Consider the following 17,982-nt stretch of genomic DNA (forward strand, 5'->3'; position numbering starts at 1 on the left):
ATTTGAATTAAAAAGAATATACAGTAGACTCTCGGTAACTCAACACGTGGATAACTCGACATCTATTATTCCCATGGTTGGCACAATACTAATTTCAATGTAGGAAAACCTCTTTAACTCGACACATGTTTGGCTTACGACACATGTTTAGCCGCTGTGGTGGTCGAGTGGTTATAGTGCCGGACTCGTGATGCGAGGATCCGGGTTCGAACCCCACAGTGGTGGTCGGCTGAAGTTGGTTTTCTGTGGTTCCCAACTTCAAGGCGCAAATGCGAGCCGATCTCCCCGTTAAAAAGTCTCGCCACAGAGAGCAACAGTCCTACAACGGTAAATCATTCAACCATAACACTTCACTCATAGTTAGTAAAACTGGGGGCAGATGACAGCACTACACATAACAAGCATTACACAGAAAACAAAAAACTTTACGTCAGGTTGCACTACACGTACACGCACATTCCCGCATGTACCGATTCGTTGGGGGTTCCGCGGGGGGGGGGGGGGGGTGTAGCAGTAGTAGGTAGGGGCTCGGGGATCCATCATGCAGCCACCTCGTTGGGCAATTTGCCTGTTGTGGCGTTGTATTTGTATTTATTTGTATTTGTATTTAACTCCGCTTAAGTCGACTACGATTTTTGTCTCTTCACCACGACTGGTTTTTACAATTGGCCTTCTATTATCAGTCATACGAATTTTTTGACATTGTTCATGGGTACTTTGAGAATTCTTTGTTTCTTTATTCTCTATGATGGGTCCCTTTTTTGCATTGGGGGCAGAGGGGGGTCGTGTATGTGAAGAATGAATGTTTGAAATCTATTGGCTGGCTTATCATTTTAGTGGAGTTTCCAAAAAAGGTCTTTCATTCTTTTCATGGTCAAAAAACGTGTGAGTATTGTCAACATCCAATAGGGATGAAAATCTTATCTATTGGGAGTTTTGATATCGTCTGCTGTAAAGAATGTTTTCGGTGGAACTCAGTTTCACGATTTCTTCGAAAAAGAGCTAAAGCCTATTAAGACGCTGAATATGTCATTTGGTTGTCTCTTGAACTCGCCAAAGAATATGGAGTTGCACGGAACACTATTTCAACATTTGCCAAAAATAAGGAAAAATTTTTGTCAGCATTTGAATCTTATGAACCAAGCAGAAAATGCATAAGAAAATCAGACTTCAGTGACGTGGAAGCAACTCTTTCGTGGTTCAAATCCACTCGATCTCACTCAATCCCATTATCCAGACCAATAATTCAAGAGAAAGCAAAGGATTTCGCAAAAAATCTCATTCAAGGTATTTTACTGCGAGCAGCGGATGGTTGACCCGATTCAAAGAGTGCCATGGCATTTTTTTTAGGAAAGTTTGTGGAAAGAGCATATCTGCATCTCAAGAAAATGTTGAAAATTGGAAGAATGATATTCTGAAACCAAAAATGATAGAAGGGTATAAAGATGCAGATGTATTTAATTGTGATGAGACAGATTTATTTTTTCGCCTTTTGCCTAACCAAACGCTTGACTTTGAAGGTGAAAAATGTGAAGGAGGTGAAAAACACAAAGATCGTTTGACAGTTCTTTTGGCTGCAAACTAGAAAAATTGAAACCGTTAGTTTTTTTTATCGGAAAATCAAAAACCCACAGTTCAGATGAAGAAGTATCTACACCATCTCGCCATGATGCATTGAAAGCTGTGATACGTCGATTCCTACGCACTCAGGTAAAAGCCTAACAATCGCGAGATAAACTGAACAGTGTAGAATTTTTGTTTTCTCTGCGGAAAGAAAAACACATATACTTGATTATTTTTCATGAGGTAAATTTATTTATATATTTCGATTCTATTATGAAACAACCCCAAATTAAAATTAATGAGAGAATTAGCATTTTATTTAATCGAATTGTTTGAATGCATATAATTACGTACACGAAAATGATCGGAAAAAAATTTAGAGCGAAACCCCGCTAACTTGACATCCGCTTAAGTCGACATGTTTGTCGATACTTTTAGGGTGTCGAGTTACCGAGAGTCTACTGTATTTAATAACTGGATGGATAATGCTGATCCTTTGGGAATATGTGAGGATCACATTGTTATTTTAAAAAAAATTATCATAGAATTTTATACAACTTTTAAATTAGAGTACAACATTGGAAGAAGAGTATAAATTTTCACAATTTGCAAAAACCATTGATGATGACAACGGCTAAACTTAAATTATGATTTTCAATGTTGCTAGGATACTGATTAAGCTCACTGCACAAATTATTTATGTTAATGTTGCATCGATAGAGCATCATTATTTTTGTACTGTATAGATAATGAGATAATTATTGATATACAGATAATGAGAAAAATAATTTGATAAACAAAAATAAAAGTTTTCAATGCAGTGCAATACTTTACTAATTGTAGATACATGTACTTGACTACATATTTTCACCGATAGATGGTAGTATATTTTTGGGAATCTGTGCCCTCAAAATATCCAACCAGAGGTTTCCATTTACATCCAATGATATCTTTAAAAGGTTCACAGAGCTATTAAAATGAGCTTGAAGAAATTAAAAAGCTTTAAAAAAATTAATTAGAGCTATTAAGAGCTATAAGGCTTTAGAGCTATTAGGCATTGGGATGTTTTGTTTTTGGGTTGCTTGAACTCACATGAACACTTTTTTTAAATTTTTTTATTTCACAAATACAAATGCTGGCTGAAGATAGCTTTGTGCTAAACTATATGGCTATCCGTCATCGCTTAATTGCATGAAAACGATGGGTTTTTTATAAGCTTTCACTTTTCACCCATCTACTTCTTGGATTACATTTGCTACCAGCACTAAAAAAAATGTCAATGAATGGTCAACAAATCTTTGTCTGTTTTCTTTGTGGCAGCCCTCTTTGAATGAAAAGTCTGAACACACACAATTTTCTGTCTTTACAGTTATTCCATTTTGTTTAAACCTCTTCTATAGTTTGTGTCCGGGCCTACTATCACCCCCAAGTCGTAAAACCGCCGAGATTACATGAACCACTTTTTTTATTTCCTTCTTCCTCATGTTAATGTTACTTGAATGGGGAAAAATTACGAAAAAAATATTCTATGCATTTTGTTTGAAATTAAATTTTTTTGTCACTCTGACTAAAAAAATTTAATGTCACAAATTTCTTCGTGGCCCCCGTATCAGTAGCCGTGGCTCCCCTTTTGCAAGATTTTCATCCGTGGCCGCCCTGGAATATCCCAGGGCCCCCGGTTGAGAACCACTGATTTAAACCATTCAAGTATGTTTCCTCTCACTCCTATTTCAAATAGTTTATTTGTTAAAATGTCCAAATCTACAAAATCAAATGCTCTTTTCAAATCTAGGAACACAGTTACGAAACATTTATTATTGTTGAATCCATTATTTAAATAGTTAGTTAGATCAAGTATCGCCATTTCTGTATTTTTATTTTTTTTTAATCCATATTGGCTAGTTGAGAAAATTTTTTGTCTATTTAGGAAATCAAGTAGCTGGTTTTTTATACATTTTTCAATTATTTTTGAGAAGATGGGAACAGGGCTCCCGCTCAAAAAATGAGAAAAAGTAGGAAAACGCAGGACTAAAAAGTAGGATGGGGGAGGGTGACCCCCTTAGACAACATAATCATAGCATAATGGAAAAAAATCCCTAAAAAAATTTCTTTTTGCAAAAAAAATTTTTATTTTGAATTAACTTTTTTCCCCTAGCACTATTTCAGTCAAGCTAAAACAAAATGACAAATGACTTGGTTACAAAACCAATTTTTGGCCAAAATAGTGCACTAGCAACCACAGATAATTCTTTGCTGTCTCTCCTCATATACACCCATTGCCATAAAAATTTGCGCACCCAGAAGAAGTCGTCAAAATGAAACAAAATTTTACACATGTAAGTACTATGTTAATATAAGTAAGTGATTAGAAAATCCAAGAAAAAGGATCATTTATTGCAGAAAAAGGTACAGATGAACAGAAGTTTTAGTACTCTGTCTGACCCCCTCTAGCCCGAATGCACAATGCGATACGAGCGGGCATTGAGGCATACAAGTTCCGTATGATGTCCTGAGACATCTCGTTCCACAGTTGCTGTAAATGCGACTCTAGTTCGACCAACCTCGTAGGGTGTCCAACTTGCCGTCCCAAATGATCTCAGATATGCTCGATTGGTGACAAATCTGGGGATAGAGCAGACCAGGGAAGGGTGGTAATGTTGTAACGTGCCGATGGTCCCCCGGCGTAAAAGTCTGTAGTCGCCGTTACGTAAATCTGTTGTTTACACTAATATTTTTACTATTCATCGGCAGCGGTGATCGTATGGCGACGATCAAGGCCGATCGTGATGTCCGCCTACTATCGCATGCAAATGAGGTGACCTTGAAGCCGATTGGCTTGATTAGACATGTGCGGTCGGAAGTTTTTCCTTTAAATACCGGCCGTACGTTGTAACAGCTCTGATTGCGCGTTCATCTTTTGTTTGTTCTATTCAACTGAAGCCCTCTAGTAGGACGGTTCACCGTCTTGCTACCGTATCCATTGGCCTTAAGCTGATAATTAGTTAAAATGCAATAATTTACAGTGTTTGAATCCGTTTTCCGGCAGGTCCGGAATCGAAAACATTAACTAATCTTCACAGTCAAAGTTCTTCATTGTTGATCAAGGTGGTCCGGCCCTCAACCGAGAGGCCCCCTGGAGCTGATCAAGGTGGTCCGGCCCTCAACCGAGAGGCCCCCCTGCAACTGATCAAGGTGGTCCGGCCCTCAACCGAGAAACCTTCTCTGATACTTGCGGGGAAAGGCTACGTCGAAGTGACTAACAACATCGGATGTCCGATCAATATAAAAGTTTGACTGTTGATGATCATCAATTGGTGAGCCAGTATCTTTCTGTTAACGTTAAATAAAGGGCTCCATGTTATACTAATCTATTGTTAAAATTGACTAACTTTTTAATTAAATTGAATAAATAATATTTCATGCAAAAGTTTATTTGCAATCATTTTCCACTTGTTGTTTGCCACTTTATTACTGGATATTTCGAACCGGGCAAGCAACTCCCATAAGGGACGTTGCAATGTGGCGGAGGCAGTCTTGTGACATGCTTGCTGTGTGTGGCCAAGCATTGTCTTGTTGAAAAATGGCTCCTGGGAGCCCTGCCATAAGTGGCAACATATGTGGCTGAAGGATGTTATGGACGTACTGCTGGGCTGTCATTGTGCCATGGATCAATATTTGGGGTGACCGTGTATCGTAAGCAATAGCACCCCATACCATGACACCAGCTGTGGGAGCGGTGTGTTGCTGTAAAGCGAAGGCAGGATTGAAGCGTTCACCACGGGGCCTCCACACACGAACATGATTGTCATCACTGCTCAAGTTCAATCTCGACTCATCGCTGAAGACGACCTGGTTCCATTCCGTTGCAGTCCAATCCCATCGTGCTCGACACCACTCCAAACGGAGGCGTTGGTGGGTGGGTGTCATTGGCAGCACACGTAATGCTCGCAGCGATACCAGATGTCCTTCAGCCAGGCACCTTGCGATGGTTCGGGAAGACACAGGGGCCCGTAGTGAAGCTGCTACCTGTGTCTGGATAGCGGCCAATGAGGCAGTTGGCTCTATGTGTGTTTCGGACGATGTGACGGTCTTCTCGACGACTGGTCAGTCGAGGGCGTCCTGAACCTGGTCGCCGTGTAAATGACGTCTCTTCTGTCCACTGGTCCCAACACCTCCTCACAGTAAAATCAGAACGGCCTAGTTGACGAGCTACTCGCCGAGCTGACCACCCAGCTTCCATCATCCCGATGATTCTTCCCCTATCAATTTCTGACAACTGCTCATATGGTCTTCGACGGCGGCGTAACGGCATGTCTACCTCTACCTCAGCATTTCCTTTGCAAACGATTAAATACAATCCAGCAAGCTCTGCTTACCTGTTTTATACTCCAAGGAGAACGAAGTTCAACGCCCTCTAGTGGCATTACGCACTGCGCAATCATGCTGCATTTCTAATCATTTGCATATCTGCCCGACATGTACCTTCAGGCCAACTTTCGTTTCGATCCCAAAATTATTTCTTGGTGCACAAATTTTTATGGCAATTAGTGTATATTACATTCTTTTTTGGAGTCTTCCAAAGTGATGAGCTTGTCAACTCTCAACTCTCTTCGACAAGGCACAGCAAATTTTGAAGATGTACATTTTTTAAGAATGACGCACCTTCGAGACCACTTTCGAAAGCACAATGAAAAAATGTGTAAATTAGAAGATCCGACGAATATAAGGCAAGGTGAACCAGATAGTTTTATTGCGTTGCTCATCATTTTTTAAATATTTCTGTTTTGTTCACATTTTACTGTTCAATGCCAGTGTAATCATTTTTGACAAATAAAGCACTTCCATTTCTAGCTCTTTGCTGAGCATTGTGAATATTGTTTATGCCTCTTCATGCCTTAAAAATACAGAAGACAACTGAATGCTATGGGGTAGCATCAGAATCACCAAACCTAGAATAGGCCTATGTATCCAACTGCTTTGAAATTCAAACTGTTGCTTCACCTATTTGCACCATAATTTTGAATGATGAAAATTACTGTCCAAGACCGCGAATATAATAAATACAAAATTATTTTTCCATCCAGGCAGAAGTTTTTAATGACTACTATACTTGTTGAACCCTCAAACTAAGCAAATGAAAAACTAATCAATCAAATGGTCCACATACTCCCCCCCCCCTCTAAATTACCTTAAAAATGATACAATTTCTGCTTTGGCAGAATCATTAATTGCATTCTCCAACATTTGTAATATTTGGCAATATATCAATAATTTCCTTCTCAATTAAATCAATTACACAAATTTTGTTGATAGGTTTTGGTAAAAAAAGTAGGACAAAACCAAGAAAGTAGGACAAAAGTAGGACATTTTACCAAAAAGTAGGACGAGTGGAAGCCCTGCGGGAAGTATTGATATTGGTCTGTAATTTGTCAAATTATTACTATCTCCTGCTTTATATATGGGATGGACTAAAGAGTATTTCAAATCATGGTAGAATATTCCATTCAATACAGAGAATGATCAATTAAATTTTTTACTGTACTTAAGTGGTATTTTGCAATTATTTTAATCATTTTAGGGGTCAATCCATTATAACCACTTGCTTTATTTTCCCTTAAATCCCTTATAACATGTTTTAACTGTTCTTGATTTATATCAGTATAAAACATGGAATTGATTGAATTGCTAGTAGCATTATTTTGTTCCAAACACAATGGGTACAAAAATTATTTTCATTAGTATTTAAATTCCTCGTAATAAAGTCATTATTGAATTTAATGGCCAAATCTATTGGATCTTGAAAGTTTGGAAGTATGTTATATCCAATATTTTTGTTAAAAATATTTTCATTTATGTATTTCTATTGCATGTGTTTATCTTTTCCAATTTCTTTAAAATTGTTTTTAATATACTCTTGTTTAATTGTTTTAATATGTTTTTTCAAATTTGTTTCATATTCCTTGTATTCCAATTTGTATGAGACTATGTGAGGATTCTTTTTGTATTTTTTGTAGAGTTTTTCTTTATAATTTATTCTTTTTAATATATCTTCATTTATCCAGTTCTTCTTATCTTTTTTTTAGGCTTTTGTTTTACTGTCCTGGTTCATAAATTTGAATTCAACATTAAAATATCCATAAATCGCTTATATTTATTTTGAGTATTATCATCTTCAATGACATTTTTGAGATTCAGTTGAGATAAAAGTTTCAAATTTTTCATAATTTATGATTTTTATATATTTACTTTCCTCATTTATACTACTCATTTTTTTCTGCAGAAAGTTTATGTATCCCAATACAGGATAGTGATCTGCAATTTGGGTTTTAAAAACAGTAAATTCATGAGCACAGTTTTGTTTATTTCTATAAAAAATATGATCAATACATGTTTGTGTTATGTCTGTTTGTCTAGTAATTTTTTCATGTAAAGGGACTAATCCATTTGTTACTAATACATCAAGATATTGTGACATTATGCTATTTCTATTTTCAATTATTACAAATCAATGTTAATATCACTAACAATTAATAAATTTGTGTTCACCTTTTTTAAATATAATTCCAGTTCTTTATTGAATTGAGTATATGAATGAGATCGATACAAGAGCAAAACATCTTAGTTATATTCTCGGAAATTTGTATGTAGTTATTCAGCCGTAATTAAGTTGACTCCCATTTCCTTTTTGTTTGATACAATATCATTATTTATATACATCATTACACCTCCTGATCTATTGTATGTTCTACAATTAATATAGAATAATAGTAATTATTAATAATATATTAATAATATAAGTGAATAATATTCACTTATGCCTTTATAATTTGCGATTTAAAAATTAAATTTTTCTTCCTTTTCTATGGGGAATTTCGAAGCTGTAACAATTTATTATTGTAACATTCCACATCTCATTTCATTGTTTCTTACTTGAATCAAGGGAGTTGCCCCCCCCCCCCATTATAATATGTTACCCTAAAAAAGATGCACAGCCTGTAGCTGTTGCAGAAAGGGAATAAGATTCCTAATAATGATGTCATGGTTTTGTTCTTTCAAAGCAGTATTTCACTTTTTTTAAATAAAAATTGGCCAAATGTAGATTAGTATATAAGATATACATACAGATGGACAAAATACAGTATAAGTGTAAAAGTCATTTGGAATTTCTTCAAAGTCATGGTCTAATTGGCTGTATTGAGCATGAAATGACCATGGCAACTCAAAAACCAATCAGAAAGTAGTAAATTTCTAACTTTGAAAGTAAAGAAATTTGCTATGAGAAATTTATAAATGATTCAAAAAATTTAAATACAAACCTCCAGAAAAGTCAACTGGAACAATAGTTTTCAAAAGTGGCAAATCCTGAAAATATTAAAATTTAACACATTAATTTAATCAAGCAAAAATAGGATTTATGAGTCAAAATATGAAAAACAGGTTTAAACTGAAAATTTAATGAGAGAGAGTAGAAAGAAATTAAAAATGAAAAATAATCCAAAGAACTTTCAATTCCAACCTTAAAATTTGTCTCTGATATTCGGATGTCAATTCCAGTTGTTCGAAGCAAGTGGTCATCATGAGAAATTACAATCTGCTGATCTTTCGTCATGTGCAGATCAATTTCGAGCATATCTGTTCCTTGTCTAACTGCACTGTAACAAAAATGAAAAGAACAAAACAATGTAAAAGCTTTGATTTTAAAAAGATGTTAAAAGGACTTATACATAAATTTATATATTTAATGGCTTTTCCTTATTTAACAGTTTAAATCTGTATTTAAATATCCCTACAGCTGTCTGTGCCTTATTTATTTATTTATTTATACAATATTGTTTGGCCGAGGCCTACACAAGAGGATGCGGAATTTATTAATAGATTGATTCAAATAGATTGATCAGATTTAAATTCCCAAGCAGTGGAATTGCAAGTATAATTGACTCTGTCAGGAACAATCCACACAGAAAAACATTCTCAGAAGCATATATATACTTGCAAAGGTCAATATTTTACTTTATATAACAGTCTTGGGAGAATACAGCTTGTCATATGAAGCAAATGGGCTGATATTGTCTATGCTTATTATAACAACCTTAATTGGCTTTTCCTTATTTAATGCAGTTTAACTTTGTATTTAAATATCCCTACAGATTTTTTGTAGAAAACAGACATTATATCAGGTGGTCGTTATATCCAAAGGAAAATATATCATTTCCATTTATGCAAAATGTCATACGTCAAAATTCTCAATTTCTTTTATGCCACTAAAAGCTTTTTTATGCGTTTCCATATTCTGTAAAAAATGCCATATTTCTGATCAATGGGCAGTTGCAAAAATTTCATTACAGAACATGGAAGCACTTGTGAAGAAGCTTTGAGTGCCATAAAAAAATTGAAAATTATTGACACATGACATTTTGCTTGAACAGCAAAGATATAGGATAGTTGCATTTGAAACATTTCAGATAGGAATTGTGTTATAACAGAATGGTTGCCATAGTTCATGGTCATCATAATGAGTGTTGACTGCATAACAATTTCAACATATCATTTATTTGTCCCCCAGTCATTAAAATAAAATTATACAAGTTATAAAGTTCACAATTAAATTACAAATTTTACACGAACAGCAGTTGAATGATGAGATGGAAGTTTCAACTAGGCCACTCAAATTCTAACTCACAGAACAACTGTTTGTTTACTTTTTTTGCTAACAGTTTCATTTTCAGAGCAAATTTGCATAATAAGTGCAACAGATGCTAGTCCTACGAGTTAAGGTGAAATAGAATCACAAATATAAAGTCATTTTGTTGCTTAGTTGAGACAATGTAAAGAAATTTAAAGAGCAAGGAAATTCTGTTTTCAGAAAACTTTCAAACTTTCTTTTAAGACAAAAAAATAACACATGAATTTTTTTCCCTCCAAATCACTTGTATGATATTTATTAATATGAAAAAAAAAGTTAAATTTGAAAACCTTAGAGCATAGAAATCTTACTTTTCAAATGCAGCCATTGTATTCTCCAGATACTCTCCAGCTCCTAAAATAGTCATATGCAGATATAGTTGTGATGTTAAAACTATGTAAGTTTTACACTTTCAGCGTTACTTGAACAACAAACAAATGATACACAAGAATTCTTAAAGCATTGCTATACAATATATGCCAGTCGCCTACAATGCCAAAGATGTGTCATCCTGTAGAGGGACTCGAGCATATACATACAAATGGTAGGTTAATACAGTTGAGCCCTCATATAATCCAATTCATCAAATCCATAATTTCAGCCTCCACCCGAGAGCTCAGAAACCTCATTTCCGTCCAAAAGTCCAAATACCTCTCTCATTCTCTACCCCATTACTTAAAAACCAATCATACAAAATTCTGGAGTTACCTTAGACCTAAATCTGTTGGTCCCACTTCCCTGAGAAGTTCAAATAAATATACATTTTCTCCTTCAGAGATGGCTACCGAATTCGATTTAGCTTTCTGCTCGGTTTTCTCAATAGACCCCTGTCCTCCCCAATACTCTTTTTTTGATTCTATCCACAACTCACCCCCTATATCCTTCTCCAAACAAGGTATCCTAAAACTTTTGAAAAAACTGAAACTCCATTCTGTTGGCCCTGACGACATCCCAAATTCTATTCTTAAATTCTGTGCTGATGAAGTCGCCGACTATCTTTTAATCCTGTTCAATGTTTCACTAAATTCTGCTACCCTCCCGAACGACTGGAAAATCAATAAAATTATTCCTATCCACAAAACTGGTTCACTTTCCAATCCTCTTAACTTCAGGCCAATAGCAATCACCTCCTCCTGCTGTAAAATCTTCGAGCATATTGTAGCAAAAGAAATCCGTATCCACTTAGACTCCATCAGCTTCTTTTTCCCCAACCAACACAGCTTTAGACAATCTCTCTCTACTACCTCCCAACTGGCCCTCTTCATCCACGACCTCTCTGAAGCCATTGATAAAAACCTACAAACTGATATCGTATTCCTAGATTTCTCTAAAGCCTTTGATAAAGTTTCCCACGATAAACTTCTCCTCAAACTCTCCTGCCTTGGCCTTAACGTTCAATAACTTAATTGGGTGGAGGCTTTCCTAAAACACCGTAAACAGTTTGTTCATTTTAATGATCATAACTCATCATCCGCCTCCGTAAAGTCTGGGACCCCTCAAGGATCGGTCCTCTCCCCGTTACTTTTCCTAATTTATATCAATGACCTTCCTCAATCCCTCAACTGCACCACTAGACTTTTTGCTGATGACTGTGTAATTTACCGTATCATTCACCATCAATCTGATCAAGAACTTCTCCAACATAACCTGGCTTCCATCGCCGACTGGTGTTCCCTATGGCAAATGCCAATGAATATCTCAAAAACGGTTCACATGAAAGTAACCCGTAAACTTCTTCCTCTTGAATATTCCTACTCCATCAATCATCTACCGTTATCCCAAGTTTCTCATATCAAATACCTTGGTGTCATTATTTCAGCCGACCAACGTTGGAACAAACACATCGACTACATTTACCAGAAGTGTCTTAGCAAACTTTTCTTCCTCCGCCGCAATCTTAAACACTCTACTTGGGATATCAGACTTCTCTGTTACCAAACTTATATCTCCCACGTCCTCTCCTACGCCACTAAAATCTGGGACCCTTACACCTCCAGTAATACAGACAAACTTGAATCAATTCAAAATAAATCCGCCCGATTTGTTCACGACTGCTGGTCATCTTTCATTTCTGTGTCCGAACTTAAAAATGAACTTCATCTCCTCCCTCTCTCTACTCTTCGTCTCATTTCTCGATTAACATTGCTTTATAAAATTTTCCATGGTCAATTCAACATAGATACTACTGGTATCTTAGCCAAACCATCCTACATCTCTAGAAGACTCGACCATTCCCTTAAAATTAAACCTATTTTTTCTTCCACTGACTGCTTTAAATACAGCTTCTTTCCTCATACCATTGGTGAATGGAACAAACTCCCAAGCTCTATTGTTGAATCTCCCTCTATCACTAGTTTTTTATCCAACATCAAACAATATCTTTGTCATTCTCAATCGCATCCTCTTCTATAGGCCCAAGGGCCAACAATATTGTATAAATAAATAACAAAGTAGTGCAAAGCAGCAAAAAACTTCAGCATATTTGACATTTCTATCTAACTCTATGGAATTAAAATTCAAGTTTAATAAGAGTTAGCTTATAGACTTATTCATGTTATAGTGTTATATAGCAGCAAATTATTTCAAAACTTTATTTAAATACTAAAGAAAAAAATATGTTGATTTCCCCAAAATATTGAATTATTTTATGACCACCAATAATAAGGGTTTTAGCCGATCAAAAGTGGTTTTAACCAAACAAAAGTGATAAAAATTGGTTGAAATTACTGAAATACATTGAAATGATCTTAAACTGGTGTAGAGTAATAGTTTTAATTGTTTTCTTTCATATTAAATTTGAAATTAAGATCAGATTCAAGATCGGTTTTTAATTTTAACAAGGATCAGAATGTGTTTTCTTTAAGAAACGGTTGCATTCACTTTGACCAAATGTGGTTCTAACCATGAGGAAAATCTGTATCAACCATCCCAGTTGATATCAGTTTTGTCCATTTTGAGTGGTTTACTAGCATAGACAACTTCAAATGGTCGAAAAAAGCCACAAAAATTTTTTCCATTATTAATTTTTTAAATAGTTTTTTTACCCCTTTTCTCACAGCTGGCAAGACCACAACTAGCACAGGGCAAAGGGGGTCTAGTGCCTGAGCACTGAATCAGGAAGGTCACTAAGTTTTTTTAGATTATTATACAAAATTTGAGAATTATGCATAATCATTGATAAATTTGATAAATATAGTAAAATTTATCAAATTTTATCGAGATGATCCAATTTCAACACTATTACAAATACAAATACAACGCCACAACAGGCAAATTGCCCAACGAGGTGGCTGACTTAAGAACATCATGGATCCCCGAGCAATTTTTTGGGGGCCCTACCTACTACTACTACACCACCACCCCCGCGGAACCCCCCAATGAATCGGTACATGCGGGAATGTGCGTGTACGTGTAGTGAAACCTGACGTGAAGTTTCGTTGTTTCTCTGTAATGCTTGCTATGTGTAGTGCTGCCATCTGCCGCAAGTTTTTCTAACTATGAGTGAAGTGTTATGATTGAATGATTTATCGTTGTATTTTAACGGGGAGATCGGCTCGCGTTTGCGCCTTGAAGTTGGGAACCACAGAAAACCAACTTCAGCCGACCACTACTTAATTACAATTATCATATTTTCCATTAATTTCAAATGCTTCATTCAATAGATAGAACCGCTCACAACCCCGAAGAAACTAAAACATTGGCTTGTACCCTCGGCGGGACACGAACCCGCAATCCCCGGTTTAGGAGACCGATGCCTTATCCATTAGGCCACGAGGGTGCTACAACATATACATGCTGTACATATATTTATAGTACAGACTCCCGACACAGTTTTTCACTCTTCGCCACAACCTTTCGATAAGTTGGATAAATTTCTTATTCGGAAATAGAAATGCATCTGTTAAATACTTTTTTTTTACAATAAGGTAGTAAATACAAAATCAAAAAAAACTTTTACTAAAGAAAGAATTTACGTCATCTCGCTGGAAGAAAAAAATTGTCTACTAAGAATCAAACTAAAAAAGTGGGGTCACGGAATTCTTAACTACAGAAGGAAAATGATTCTTAGTTAAGAATGTGGTAGCAAAAATTGCCTCTTGATTCTTAACTAAGGATCAAATCGGTAGTTAAGAATCAAATTCTTATTAAGAATCAAAAGGTGGTACACCCCCAGTTTTAAGACCATATTTGACCATATCTAGATGACTAAAATCCCTTTTACCCAGTGTCCTGGTCAAAATATCAATCCTCCCTCTGTTATAAATAATCTTGAATTTTATTCTAAAAAGGAACAAAAACTACTCTTTGTTGAGCTTTCGTGGAGAACGTACATATCTTCTTTTGTTCTTCCCACGTCAGGATCATAACGTCTACAGAGTTCATGTGATTCATCTTTCTCTACGGTGTTCTGGGTGCCTGCTTCAGTTCCGTCGCCGGTGATGTTCGTCGAGCATAAAAGTGTTCATGAATCGATTTTTCCTCAATCTCAAGATGGATTTACCTCCAACAGTGTTGCAGTTTTTGTGTTTTGCCTGTGTTTCTCCCAGTGTAACGTCTGCCCCTTTTCCCCCCATGGTGCTAAAGTCTTAATTTCGAGCAAAAGCTCTATAACTTGTTGAAAAATTTATTGTCTCCGGACAATCCATCAGAGAAAGAATTCACCATTTTAAAAAAATGTTTTGAAGAACCATTTGAATCCTAAAGCATTGATTATACTGAGTAGGCACATGTTTATAAACAGAAAGCAGAACGAATACGAAAGGCATCAGTTCGCGGGCGGAAACTGATATATAGCCAAATTAGGACATCTCCCAATCACGTGCGACAGTAAACAAGAGATGCTGAACACCATGCTTTGGGATGTTTTTGTTAGTGGGCTCCGAGATAGTGCGATCCTCCATTGGTTATTTGAGGAAGACGCATCCAGCTAGACAAACCAATAAAGATCGCACTGGTGATGGAGAAAGCTGTTCAAACGGCATATGAGATTATCGGGAAGCCAGCAGAAATGAAGGTAGTGAAAGCGGGAATGAGGAAAACGAAACTGCCCACGTAAAACAGAAACTACTCTGCTGCGGCTGTCAAATATCCACCATGTATACGATGAACAGGGACAAATAATGAATAAAGACTTCCATGGATTTATTGCTAGCAAATATCGCTTCTGTAAAAAAATCGGAACGTATAGAAAAAGCCTGGTTACGCGCCAAAGAAGACTCAATGGACACCTAACAAGCAGAAACAGATTTCTGTTGAGGAAAACGAAAATGATGTTTGGGTTGGAGACGGTATTGAGTGAAGAGCCGAAAAAGCCTCCCATGATGGTTACTATCAACACAGATAATAAACCAGTGAGTATGGAAATTGATGGGGGTGGAACAGCGTTAGTAATGAACTTACAGAGATTAAGAAAAATCTCAAAGAAAAAAGTTCAACCTGAGAATTAACTATTCCGGACATACAATGGAGAAAAAATTGTCCCAGAGGAATATGTCACTGTGAAAGAAAGTGTAATACGAAAGCAAAAGTTGCACTTGAACTTATACGCCAATTTAGATTGAAACGCTCTTAAGGTTGTAAGGACCGCTACTGACATGGATCTAAAAAAATTGTTGGATGATTATATAGAGATTTTCGACAACAAACTAGGTGAGATAAATAACCATGAAGTAGAACTAAAGCTAAAACCAGTTGTTACCCCAGAGTTTCATAGAGCGAGAACTGTGCCCTTCGCATTAAAAGACCGGGTTCAAGAAGAAATAGACCGGCTTGAAAGAGAAGGTAATTTTGAGAGAGTTGAAACTTCATACAAATTGGGCTACACCAGTTGTTCCCGTGGTGAAACCAGACAGATCCATAAGGTTATGTGCAGTTTATTCAGTCACATTAAATCCAGAGCTGCCTCAGCATATCCTTACCAATGTTTGAGGAAATATTCTCATGTTTAAATGGGGGTAAACGATTTTCAAAATTGGATTTCAGTCATGCATATTTAATGAAAATGCACCCTGACAGTTAACGACTCCTAACCATAAACATTCATGAGGGGTTATACGCCTGTAAAAGATTGATGTATGGCACAAATGCAGCTCCAGCAATATGGCAGAGGTACATTGATGGGCTATTCCAAGGAATAGATGGTGTAAAAGTTTTTATGGATGCCAGAGTGACCAGAATGAATGACGCGTCACATCTCAGGGCTTTGGAAATTTTTATCAAAAAATATCAGAAGCATGAGCTGAAGTTAAATTTGAAAAAGATCACATTTTTTTCAAAAAGAAATAAATTTCTTAGGTCACAAAATTGATGAAAATGGCCTAAGTGAAACAAATGAGAAAACTGAAGCAATTTTGAAAGTTCCAGCATCGAAAAACATTCAAGAAATAAAAAGTTTTCTGGGCGTGGTCCTAGGCTATGGGAAATTTTGTCCAAATCTGGCAACCATTGCTTATCCTCTCAATGAGCTGACAAAAAAGGACGTTCCATGGTGTTGGTTTAAAAAGTGTGAGACTGCATTCAAGAAGATCAAAAAGGAAATTTGCTCAAAGCGAATCTTGATGCACTATGATCCTACACTACCTCTTACCCTTGTTTCGGATGCTTCTCCAGTGGGAATAGGAACAGTTCTATCACATGTATTACCTGACGGAACAGAAAAAAGACCAATTGCTTTCGCTTCTCGTACGCTGACGAAAACGGAACAGAGATACTCTCAGATTGACAAAGAAGCTTTGGCAATTATCTGGGCAGTAAAGAAATTTATGCTTCACTTGAAAGGCAGAACATTTACTCTCACAACAGATCACAAGCCTTTGGTAGTGATATTCAGCTCGAAGAAAGATCTACCAGTGTTGACGGCTACTCGACTTCTGCATTATGTCTTGATCTTACAAGCATATCAGTTCGATATCATCTATCGTAACACACAGAATCATGGTAATGCAGATTGTCTTTCCCGATTACCTTTAAGGTCCGAAGACTTAGTTATCAAGGATGACATAGAATTCTTCCAGTTGAATCAAATCAAATCAAAACACTACCAGTGTAAGCTCAACATTTAGCAAGAGCTAAAATGATGAAGAGTTGGGTCCGTTGCTGAGGAAATTGAAATTCTGTGAACCTTTAGGATGGAAGGAAGCCGAGTACACCTTGCAAGACGGATGTATTATGCATGGCCAAAGAGTTTTTATTCCGAAGCAATTGTTGTTTGATGTTTGTGTGTCTGAGACATTGGTACACACCTTTTTGACACAACAGATTATTTTAACATCTTAAATTTATTCCACTTAAATATAGAAATATTTACACCATAACAAACTAGGAGGAGAGTATAACTATGCGTGTGTTTTCTACCTCTCTCTATATACTCTCTCTCTCTCTGGCAGTCTGCTCTTGGTGGCCGCCACAAAATTTAGAAATCAAATTCTTGATTTGATGAACTCCATCAAGGCCATCTGGGCATTGATAAAATGAAAGCAATTGCTTGATCCTACCTACGTCTAGTGGAGGAGGGACATTGATAGCGACATAAAAAGCTGCTAAAAACTGTCCAGGTTGCTTCAGATTCAAGTCTGATCCGGTGTGAAAGCAAGTGTACACCATTGTGAATACCCGAGTGCTCCATGGAAGAGAATTCACATAGATTTCGCAGGTCCCATATTCGAGCATATGTTTTTGATCATAGTCGATGCTCATTCTAAACGGATGGAAGTATACCTGATGAAATTAACCAACAC

At 36.5% G+C, this 17,982-nt stretch overlaps 1 protein-coding gene and 1 non-coding gene across 5 annotated transcripts in view; both read right to left on the reverse strand.

Annotated features, from left to right (window-relative positions):
• LOC149077681 (lysophospholipase D GDPD1-like) overlaps positions 1–17,982 on the reverse strand; it is a 41,417-nt gene that overhangs the window by 7,161 nt on the left and 16,274 nt on the right. For all 4 annotated transcript variants that reach the window (XM_089245247.1, XM_089245248.1, XM_089245250.1 and 1 more), the window contains 3 exons: positions 10,558–10,600; positions 9,080–9,215; positions 8,880–8,925 (listed from right to left, as the gene is read on the reverse strand). In XM_089245247.1, the coding sequence (XP_089101373.1) occupies positions 8,880–8,925; positions 9,080–9,215; positions 10,558–10,600 (225 nt within the window). The remainder of the gene's footprint in view (positions 1–8,879; positions 8,926–9,079; positions 9,216–10,557; positions 10,601–17,982) is intronic.
• TRNAR-CCU (transfer RNA arginine (anticodon CCU)) lies at positions 13,952–14,024 on the reverse strand. The gene has a single exon. It is a non-coding gene; the product is annotated as a tRNA-Arg (tRNA).

This window comes from Pholcus phalangioides, unplaced genomic scaffold (assembly GCF_987345545.1).
Source record: "Pholcus phalangioides strain wild (caught in Gottingen) unplaced genomic scaffold, Ppha-v1.0 ptg000015l_1, whole genome shotgun sequence".
Lineage (NCBI taxonomy): Eukaryota > Metazoa > Arthropoda > Arachnida > Araneae > Pholcidae > Pholcus > Pholcus phalangioides.